The sequence below is a fragment of the Kogia breviceps genome, chromosome X, assembly GCF_026419965.1.
Source record: "Kogia breviceps isolate mKogBre1 chromosome X, mKogBre1 haplotype 1, whole genome shotgun sequence".
NCBI lineage: Eukaryota > Metazoa > Chordata > Mammalia > Artiodactyla > Physeteridae > Kogia > Kogia breviceps.
In genome coordinates, this window is record NC_081330.1 from 77,863,052 (window position 1) to 77,875,119 (window position 12,068).

General features: G+C 37.5%; 1 protein-coding gene across 3 annotated transcripts in view; it reads right to left on the bottom strand.

Annotated features, from left to right (window-relative positions):
- Positions 1 to 12,068, bottom strand: part of HEPH (hephaestin) — a 109,639-nt gene that overhangs the window by 76,728 nt on the left and 20,843 nt on the right. For all 3 annotated transcript variants that reach the window (XM_059050978.2, XM_059050977.2, XM_067024022.1), the window contains exons 7-8: positions 10,810 to 10,978; positions 9,522 to 9,658 (exon numbers count right to left, since the gene is read on the bottom strand). In XM_059050978.2, the coding sequence (XP_058906961.2) occupies positions 9,522 to 9,658; positions 10,810 to 10,978 (306 nt within the window). The remainder of the gene's footprint in view (positions 1 to 9,521; positions 9,659 to 10,809; positions 10,979 to 12,068) is intronic.

Here is a 12,068-nt window from a genome sequence, read left to right on the forward strand (position 1 = left end):
GTGGGCATGAAATGCTAAGGTTCCTGCTGCAGCCATCAAGAAGCCTGTGTGCAAGCACAGGTTGCTATCCACACACACACACACCTCCCCCCACAAGGAGCCTGTGCAGCCCACCACTGCCAGGGTCCCAAGATCCAGGGACAACTTCCCTGGGAGAACAAACAGTGTGCCTCAGGCTGTTGCAACGTCACGCTAACCTCTGCCACCTCAGGCTTGCCCTGCATTCCAGACCCCTCCCTCTCCCTGGCCTGAGTGAGCCAGAGCCCCATAATCAGCCACTCCTTTAACCCCATCCTGTCTGTGTGGGGAACAGATGGCCACAGCAGACATACATACAGAAGCAAGGCCAAAATGAAAGCTGAACCCCAGGAGCTGTGTGAACAGAGAAAGGGAAATCTCACCCAGCAGCCTCATGAGCAGCGGATTCAATCTCCACAATCACCTTAATGTACCCTGTATCTGTAGAATACCTAAGTAGACAATGAAGCATGCCAAAATTTAGGTGGTGGACTTTGGGAGCAACTGTAGACTTGGGATTTGCTTTCTGCATCTAATTTGTTTCTGGTTTTATGTTTATTTTAGTTTAGTATTTAGAGCTTATTATCATTGGTAGATTTGTTTATTGATTTGGTTGCTCTCTTCCTTTTTTTAAATATATATATATATATTTTTTTCCTTTTTCTCTTTTTGTGAGTGTGTATGTGTATGCTTCTTTGTGCGTTCTTGTCTGTATAGCTTTGTGTTTACCATTTGTCCTAGGGTTCTTCTGTCTGTCCTTTTTTGGTTTTGTTTTTGTATAGTTTTTAGCAGTTGTTATCATTGGTGGATTAGGTTTTGGGTTTGGTTGCTCTCTTCTTTCCTTCTTTTTAAATTATTGTTTACTTTATATTTTAATATTTTTTCTTTTAAATATTTTATTTTATTTTTCTTTCTTTTATGTTTTTCTCCCTTTTTTTGATCTGACTAGCTGAGAGGGTCTTGGTGCTCCAGCGTGAGCCTCTGAGGTGGAAGAGCTGAGTTCAGGATATGAGTCTACCAGAGACCTCCCAGCCCCACCTAATATGAAAAGGCAAAAGCTCTCACATAGATCTTCACCTCAATGTTAACACCCAGTTCCACTCGCAAATAGCAAGCTGCAGTGCTGGACATCCTAGGCCAAATAATTAACAGGACAGAAACACAACCCCACCCATTAGCAGAGAGGTCACCTAAAAATCATAATAAGTTCACAGACACCCCAAAAAGCACCACTGGACATGGTCTTGTCCAGCAGAAAGACAAGATCCTATCTCATCCATCAGAACATAGGCACCAGTGCCTTCCACCAGGAATCCTACACAACCCACTGAAACAACCTTACCCACTGAAGGAAGATACCCAAAACAACAGGAACTACGAACCTGCAGCTGGTGAAATGGAGACCCCCAAACACAGTAAGATAAGAAAAATGGGAAGACAGAGAAATATACAGCACATGAAAGAGCAAGGTAAAAACCCACCAGCCCAAACAAATGAAGAGAAAATAGGCACTCTGCCTGAAAAACAACTCACAGTAATGATAGAAGATGATCCGAAATCTTGGAAATACAATGGAGAAAATACAACAAACATTTAATAAGGACCTAGAATACTAAAGAGCAAACAAACAATGATGAACAGCACAATAAATGAAATTTAAAATTCTGTAGAAGGAATCAATAGCAGAATAACTGAGACAGAAGAATAGGTAAGTGGCACGTAAGATAAAATAGTGGAAATAACTACCACAGAGCAGGATAAAGAAAAACGAACAATAAGAATTGAGGACAGTCTCAGAGACCACTGGGACAACAGTAAATGCATCAACATTCAAATTATAAGGGTCCCAGAAGAACAAGAGAAAAAGAAAGGCACTGAGAAAATATTTGAAGAATTATAGGTGAAAACTTCCCTAATAAGGGAAAGGAAAGAGTCAATAAAGTCCAGGAAATACAGAGAGTCCTGTACAGGATAAATCCAAGGAGAAACACACCAAAACGCATACTAATCAAACTATTGAAAATTAAATACAAAGAAAAAATATTAAAAGCAGCAAGGGAAAAGCAACAAATAACATACAAGAAAATCCCCATAAGATTAACAGCTGATCTTTCAGCAGCAACTCTGCAGGCCTGAAGGGAGTGACAGGATATATTTAAAGTGTTGAAAGGGAAAAAACTACAACCAAGATTCCTCTACCCAGCAAGGATCTCATTCAGGTTTGATGGAGAAATTAAAAGCTTTACAGACAATTAAAAGTTAAGAGAATTCAGCACAACCAACTAGATTTACAACAAATGCTAAAGAAACTTCTCCAGGCTGGGAACACAGGAAAAGGAAATAACTTACAAAAACAAACCCAAAACCATTAGAAAATGGTAATAAGGACATACATATCAATAATTACCTTAAATGTAGATGGATTAAATGCTCCGACCAAAAGACATAGACTGGCTAAATGAATACAAAAACAAGACCCATATACATGATGTCTACAAGAGACCAACTTCAGACCTAGGGACACATACAGACTAAAAGTGAGGGGATGGAAAAATATACTACATGCAAATGGAAATCAAAAGAAAGTTGGAGTAGCGATAGTCATAACACACAAAATACACTCTAAAATAAAGACTACTACAAGAGATAAGGAAGGACACTATATAATGATCAAGGGATCAATCCAAGAGGAAGATATAAGAATTGGAAATATTTATACACCCAACATAGGAGCAGCTCAATACATAAGGCAAATGCTAACAACCACAAAAGGGGAAATCAACAGTAACCCAATAATAGTAGGGGACTTTAACACTCCACTTTCACCAATGGACAGATCAACCAAAATGAAAATAAATAAGGAATCACAAGCTTTAAATGATACATTTAAAAATATGGACATAATTGATATCTATAGGACATTCCATCCAAAAACAACAGAATGCACTTTCTTTTCAACTGCTCATTGAACATTATCCAGGATAGATCATATCTTGGGTCACAAATCAAGCCTTGTTAAATTTCAGAAAACTGAACTCATATTAAGTATCTTTTCTGACTACAACTCTATGAGGCTAGATATAAATTACAGGAAAAATGTGTAAAAATTACAAACACATGGAGGCTAAACAATACACTACTTAATAACAAAGAGATTGCTGAAAAAAATCAAAGAGGAAATCAAAAAATACCTAGAAGCAAGTGACAATGAAAACAAACTGACTGAAAATCTATGGGATGCAGCATAGCAGTTCTAAGAGGGAAGTTTATAGCAATACAATACTACCTTAAGAAACAAGAAAAATAAACAACCTAACTTTACACCTAAAGCAATTAGAGAAAGAAGAACAACAACAAAAAAACCAAAATTATCAGAAGGAAAGAAATCATTAAAGATCAGATCTGAAATAAATGAAAAAGTAGTGAAGGAAATGATAGCAAAGATCAATAAAACTAAAAGCTGGTTCTTTGAAAAGATAAACAAAATTGATAAACCATTAGCCAGACTCATCAAGGAAAAAAAGGGAGAGTACTCAAATCAACAGAAGTAGAAATGAAAAAGGCAAAGAAACAACTGACACTGCAGAAATACAAAGGATCATGAGAGATAATTACAAGCAACTATATGCTCATAAAATGGACAACCTGGAAGAAATGGAGAAATTCTTAGAAAAGCCCAACCTTCTGTGACTGAAACAGAAAGAAATAGAAAATATAAACAGACCAATCACAAGCAATGAAATTGAAACCATGATTAAAAATCTTCCAACAAAGTCCAAGACCAGATAACTTCAAAGGCAAATTCTATCAAATATTTAGAGAAGAACTAACACCTAACCTTCTCAAGTTCTTCCAAAATATAGCAGATGGAGGAACACTCTCAATTCTACGAGGCCACCATCACCCTGATACAAAACCTGACAAAGATGCCACACACAGAAACACAAAAAAACTACAGGCCAATATTGCTGATGAACAAAGATGCAAAAATCCTCAACAAAATACTAGCAAACAGAATCAAACAACACATTAAAGGTGTCATACACCATGATCAAGTGGGGTTTATCCTAGGAATGCAGGATTCTTCAATATATGCAAATCAATTAATGTGATACACCATATTAACAAACTAAAGGATAAAAATCATATGATCATCTCCATAGATGAAGAAAAATCTTTGACTAAGATCAACATCCATTTATGATAAAAACTCTCTGGAAAGTAGGCATACAGGGAACTTACCTCACCAAAATAAAGGCCATATGTGACAAACCCACAGCCAACATCATTTGCAATGGTGAAAAACTGAAACCATTTTGACTAAGATCAGGAACGAGAAAAGGTTGCCCACTCTCACCACTATTATTCAACACAGTTTTTGAAGATTCTGTCACAGCAATCAGAGAGGAAAAAGAAATAAAAGGAATCCAAATCAGAAAAGAAGAGGTAAAACTGTTGCTGTTTGCAGATGTCATGATACTGTACATACAGTATCCTAAAAATGCCACCAGAAAACTACAAGAGCTGATCAATGATTTGGTAAAGTAGCAGGATGTAAAATGGAGAGATATAACATATTCTTAGATTGGAAGAATAAACATTGTGAAAATGACTCTACTACCCAAAGCAATCTACAGATTCAATGTAATCCCTATCAAACTACCAATGGCATTTTTCACAGATCTAGAAAATTTTTTTTCACAATTTGTATGGAAACACACAAGACCCCAAATATCCAAAGCAATATTGAGAAAGAAAAACCAAGCTGGAGGAATCAGGCTCCCTGACTTCAGACTATATTACAAAGCTACAGTAATCAAGACAGTATGGTATGGGCACAAAAGCAGAAATCTAGATCAATGGAAGAGGATAGAAAGCCCAGAGGTAAACCCACGGACATATGGTCACCTTATCTTTGACAAAGGAGGCAAGAATATACAATGGAAAAAAGACAGCCTCTTCAATAAGTGGTGCTGGGAAAACTGGACAGCTATATGTAATGAAATGAAATTGTGATATTTACAGTGAGGTGGATGGACATAGAGACTGTCATACAGTGTGAAATAAGTCAGAAAGAGAAAAACAAATACCGTATGCTAACAAATATATATGGAATTAACAAAACTGGTTCTGAACAACCTAGGGGCAGGAGAGGAATAAGACACAGACCTAGAGAATGGACTTGAGGACATGGGGAGGTGGATGGGTAAGCTGGGTGATGTGAGAGAGTAGCATGGACATGTATATACTACCAAATGTAAAATATATAGCTAGTGGGAAGCAGCTGCCTAGCACAGGGAGATCAGCTCAGTGTTTTGTGTCCCCCTAGAGCAGTTAGATATGGAGGGTGGGAGGGAGATGCAAGAGGGAGTGGATATGGGGATATATGTATACATATAGCTGATTCAAATTGTTATACAGCAGCAACTAACACAACATTGTAAAGCAATTATATTCCAATAAACATGTTAAAAAAATCAATGAAAACATAAGTGGTTCTTCAAAATGGTCAACAACATTGAAACATCTTTAGTTTGAGGGAGTAAGAAAAAAGTAAAGGAGACTCAAATTACTAAAATCAGAAATGAAATTGGGGACATTACTACTGATTCTACAGAAGTAAAGAAAAAAACGTTTATAAGAGATTATATTAAAAGATTATAAGATTATTAAAAAGATTATAATTTGTTTGTAAACCAACAAATTAGAAAACCTAGATAAAATAGACAATTTCTTAAACAGAAAACCAACCAAGACTTAATCATAATGTAATAGAAAATCTGAAAGACCTATAGATTGAATCAGTCATCAAAAATCTGGGAACTAAGAAAAGCCCTGGACTTGATGGCTTTACTCGTGAATTCTACTAAACATTTAAAGAACTAATACCAATACTAAAATGTTCCCCAAAAAATTGTAGAGGAGGGAGTACTTCCTAAATCATTCTATGAGTTCAGCATTACACTGATATCAAAGCCAGGCAAAAGATATTACAAGAAAACCACACACCAATATTACTTATGAACACTGATGCAAAAATCCTCAGTGAAATACTAGCAAAACAAACTCAGCCACATGTTAAAAAGATTACACTGTAATGCCATTATACTCCAATAAAGATGTTTAAAAAAAATAAAAATACATTAAATCCTAAGAAAAGCAAAAAAAAAAAAAAAAAAAAAAAAAAACCCATTACACACCATGACTAAGTCAGTTTTATTCCTGGAATGCAGGAATGTTTCAACATACAAAAATTAATCAATATAATATATTATGTTAACAAAATGAAGGGAAATAATGATCTTGTTGATTGATGCAGAAAAAAACTGGACAAAATTCAACACCTTTTAATAATTTTTTAAAAATTCCAGAAACTAGGAATAGAAGGAGTCTACTTCTATATAATAAAAGCCATATATGAAAAACCCACAGCAAACATCATACTCGATATTGAAAGACTGAAAAGTTGTCCTCTGAGATCAGGAAAGAGTAAGGATGCCTGCTTTTACCATTTGTATTCAACATATTACTGGGACTTCTAGCCAGATCAATTATTCAAGAAAAAGAAATTAAAGATATCCAAAATGGAAAAGAAGAAGTAAAATTATCTCTGTTTGCAGATGATGAGATCTTTATCATACTTATTTAGAAAATACTAAAATGTACACAAAAAAACTGTTAGAATTAATGAATTAGGCAAAGTAGTAAGATACAAAATCAACACACAAGTCATTTGCACTAACATTGAAAAATCTGAAAAAGAAATTACAAAAGCACATTCCATTTATAATACCATGAAAAAGAATAAATTACTTAGAATTTATTTAACCAAGGTTGTAAAAAACTTGTAGAATGAAAACTACAAAACATTGCTGAAATAAAATAGACATAAAAAATGGAAACATATTGCATGTTCATAGATCAGAAGACTTAATATTGTTAAAATGTCAATACTACCTATAGATTCAGTGAAATTTCTATCAAAATCTCAATGATGATTTTGAAGAAGTGGAAAAACCCATTCTAAAATTCATATGTAATCTCAAGGGACTCCAAATAGCAAAATAATCTTGGGGAAAAAAGAACAAACTAGAAGACATCACATTTCCTGATTTTAAAACTTACTACAGAGCTATGGTTATAAAAACAGGGTGATATTGGCATAAAGACAGACATATAGACCAATGGAATAGTATAGAGAGCCCAGAAATAAACCCTTGCAGATATGAGGATAGTCTTTTAAACAAATGGTGCTGGGAAAACTGGATTTTGATATGAAAAAGAATGAAGTTGAACCCTTACCTAACACCACATGCAAAAATTAAATAAAAGTAGATCAAAGATCTAAATGTACCTAAAGCAATACAACTCTTGTCAGTAAACATAGGGAAAAATATTCAGGACACTGGATTTGCAATGATTTCTTCACTATGACACCAAAGACACAGGTAACTAAAAAAAATAAACATATTGTATTTCATGAAAAAAAAATTTAAGTGTGCATCAAAAGACACTACCAACAGAGTGAAAAGGCAGCCCACAGAATGGGAGAAATATTTGCAAATCATACATCTGACAGGGGATTAATATCCAGAATATATAGAGAACTCCTAAAACTCAACAACAAAAAAATAATTCAACTAAAGGTACACAAAGGACTTGAATAGACATTTTTCCAAAGAAGATATACAAACGGCCAATGGGCATATGGAAAGATGCTCAACGTCACTAATCATCAGGGAAATGAAAATCAAAACTACAATAAGCCAACTCCTCACACCCATTAGGATAGATACTATGAAAAAAATCAGAAAATAAGTGTTGCCAAGGATGTTTAGAAATTGGAACACTTATGCAGTATTGGTGGGATTGTAAAATGGTGCAGTCACTGTGGAAAACAGCATGGTGGTTCCTCAAAGAATTAAAACTAGAATTACCATAAGACCCAGCAATTCCACTTCTGTGTATATACCCAAGGTAATTGAAAGCATGTCTCAAAGAGACATTTGTACACCCATATTCATAGCAACATTATTTCAAACAGCTAAAATGTGGAAGCAAACCAAGTGTCCATTGATAGATGAGTGGATAAGTAAAACTACAGTGGAAATTCTGCTATATACTACAACATGGATGGACCTTGAGGACATTATTCTAAGTGAAATGTTAGTCACAAAAAGACAAATATTGTAAAATTCCACTTATATGAGGTACTTAAGGTAATCAAAATCATAGAGACAGAAAGTAGAATGGTGGTTGCCAAGCGCTGGGGGGAGGGAAGAATGGGTAGTTTTTGTTTTTTGTGCTTTTTTTATGGTATGCAGGCCTCTCACTGCTGTGGCCTCTCCCGTTGCGGAGCACAGGCTCCGGATGCGCAGGCTCAGCGGCCATGGCTCATGGGCCTAGCTGCTCCGCGTCATGTGGGATCTTCTCGGACAGGGGCACGAACCCACGTCCCCTGCATTGGCAGGTGAACTCTCAACCACTGTGCCACAAGGGAAGCCCGGGTAGTTATTTTTTAATGAGTATAGTGCTTCAGTTTTACAAGATGAAAAGAGTTATGGAGATGGATGGTGGTGATGGCTGTGCAATGCTATGAATGCATTTAATACCATTGAACAGTGTACTTTAAAATGGTTAAGATGGTAAATTTTATGTTATGCATATTTTACCATAATAAAATATTGAAGAAAAACAAGGACTGGGGACCAATACTTAATACCAGCTAATGATAGCTCCTTACTAATCACCACCCACCCTCTTTCCCAAACCCAGGTGGGTTTCTGCTCCTTATATCTCCCTATCCAGCTAATGAAACAGCAATTGTCCATGTTCATATCTCCTAAAATCAACTGGTACACAACTATCCCCAGAATATGGTCCATTACATTATTTCATTTTCAAAGATTTCTCCCGTTTGATCTATCTTATTTCCTGCTCTACCAAGTGACTAGGCCACACCCAACCTTCCTATAGTATTTCAGTGCTATACTGTGCTTTAGGCCTTCTAGATACCTTCTCTAAGGTCAGGCCCTAAGCTTTGTTCCACATCCCTCACCATAGCAAGCATGTCTGCATGTCATGCCAATCTGCTCCTGGCCCCATATTGCCAAGAACATGAACAGTCTTACTGCCTTATATAGCCCTTCAGAAATACACCTAGAGAATAACCTTTAAAAGTGTGATATGTACAACACTGCTATCAGAAGATGTTCAATGAAAAAAAGGTTTCAGTAGTAAAGTAAATATAAGAAATGCTATATACTCTACTCCCATCTTGGAGATACATGATAAACAAAAATAAATCCAAGACTCTGGGAAGCCCTTTTTGCAGACACATTCAGAGCTATAACCCTTTCTCACAAAACACTCATCTCTTGAGACTCACTTTGGGAGATGTTGGTCTAGAGTGTGTTTCTGAGCTGTCATCAGACTCCAGTTTCTAAGCCCTTCCCAATTATCTGACTCTAGTCAATTAAATTCACAAGTTAAGGATTCCTCACCCAGGATTCCAAGATGCTTATCTTCCTCCAGCTGCACCTTTTCCTGGAATGTCTCATCTTGGAAGGCTTCATATCGAACTTTCCAGTAAGTACCCCCGATTCGGCTGGAGCTCTTCTGGAAGAATTTATCTGAGCCACTGGCATAAAAGGAGGCAAATTTCAAATGATTTAGCCATGTGTCAAATAGGTTTCCATCTCACCCTTTTTCTCATCAAGTTATGGATCTTTGTGATTAGGAAGGACCTCAGAGATCATCCAGGTTAACTTCCACCCACTGAAGGTATCTCCTCTGGTGACAACACAAATTAGCAATACACAGCTTCTGTTTGAGCCTTTCCAAGATCAGGGAACTCGTTTTCAGGGAAAGCAATTCATTTTACTGTTGTATAGAAATAGGCTGAAATCTTCTTGCTTGTAAGTTCTAGACACTGGGATAAATTTTGTTCTCCAGAGTTAAGTAGTCTTACATTTGTCCTTAATCATCCTCAGGTACTCAAGATCCTTTCTTCCCTTAATCAATAATATCTTTCTTTCAAAAATGAAAACCCACTAACTTAGCAAGACCAGCTGCAGATTCTTAGAAGCCATGCTGACACCCAAGTGCCTACTTTCCTATGTTTTCTGCAGATTCATTCCATTATTTCCTACTGGAAGAATAAACATGATTGGGTGCACTAGGATATTTCTCCATAAACTCTCTTAGTCATCTATCAAGTGCCTCTTTTGAAAAACCTTGAATCACTGATAGACCAGTGAGTCAGTATAACTTAAGGCCTAGCAACTGATTAGGACACTAACCTTCTACTCTATCTTGCCCACATCTGAGTCATGGATGAGGCATGAGAATTTGGAGAAATTCCTCCAAAAGGATGAGCATGGAATGGGCACAGGCAGGTTGCTTCCCCTCTTCCTACACTTCTCAGAGTGCAATTTACACTTCAGCTTAAATGTCTCCTTCAGACTATGGTAAAGAAAGGAAGGAGCAAAGAGGTAAATAATTAGTAAATTAGAGTTGGAGAAATGTCATTTTAAATGACCTGGTCCCACCTGGGCCTTCTTTTCTGCTTGAACTCTTTGCTGGGAATATGACATAACCATACAAAAAGCTTATAGCTCCCCAAGACCAAACACTTCTGGGGGCCACAAGAATTTGGCTATCAGTTGTGCCATGTAACTTCAGACAAACAATGATTGTGATCCCCAAGTGAAGTGAGAGATTTCTGAGAGGGAGTAATAGATGTTTATGGTTGGGCCCAGGAGTAGGGAGAGGGAATACACTACCTCTTACCTGCCTGGCTCCCTCAAATTCTTCCCCGTACTCCCATCATGCCCCATTGGGCCGTAGTCCCATTGAATCTCATGGGCCTCAATGAAGTACTGCCGGACTTTGCCTGTGAGTAGGTTCATGGGAGGTGCCATGGAGCAAGACTTGATCTTGTAGAGTGCTTGCATGCCATCTGCAGGAAGAACATCATGGCTAGCTTCATTCCACCCAAAACATCTTCTACCCAGGTGACTCAGCTTTCTCCTTCTCCTAATGTTTCCCCCTTCCACCTTCCACTAGGCTCTTTACCCCTGCCTCCAAATGGGCTACTTTCTCTCACTCCTAAAGAGCCTAGCTGGGAGAGAGGGAGCCCATGTGGGAATTCAAATATCTCCACCTGCTCACCACCACTGACTCATTTACCAGACCCTTGCTCTTGCCTCTGCAAAATGCTTATATTGTAGCAACATCTCAGAGCTTAAAGTAAAAACACCTGAGTTCAAGTCTAAGACTTATCCTTATCTATGACCTTAGGCAAATCACTTCCTACACCTGAGCTTAACCCCTGATTTGTAAACGGGGAGAATAGGGAAATCTACCACACTAGGCCCATGGGAGCATCAAATTTTAAAAAGAGGAGTAAGTTATTTGTAAAGTGGGAAGCTCCCAAAGTAATGGAACATCATCTACACATGAAGACAAAGCTTCACACTTGGGACTGTCGGGAAAATTTAGATTCTAAGTAGTGTTTCCAAATGTGGAAAATGTTACATTGAGGCATAATGGTAATGGATGATACTGTGTTATATTTGCTTGGCTAATTATAGAGGTCATTCAGGTGCATTATCTCATTTGAGTCTCACAACATCCAAAGGAGATTTGAAATTTGAAATCAGAAATCCAAGGTATGAAGAAGGAGGAGGTAAGGATATTCATTTTTGTTGAATGTGTACTATATGCCAGGCCCTGTGTCAGGTGATTTACATATGTTATCTCCTTCAATCCTCATAATTAGCCTATGAAGCAGACTTTTTTAAATTTCTGGTACGCGGGCCTCTCACTCTTGTGGCCTCTCCCGTTGCGGAGCACAGGCTCCGGACGCTCAGGCTCAGCAGCCATGGCTCACGGGCCTAGCCGCTCCACGGCATGTAGCATCTTCCTGGACCAGGGCATGAACCTGTGTCCCCTGCATCAGCAGGCGGACTCTCAACCACTGCGCCACAAGGGAAGCCCAAAGCAGACTTTTAATGTCCCCTTTTGAAGATTAAGAAAATTAACAATCA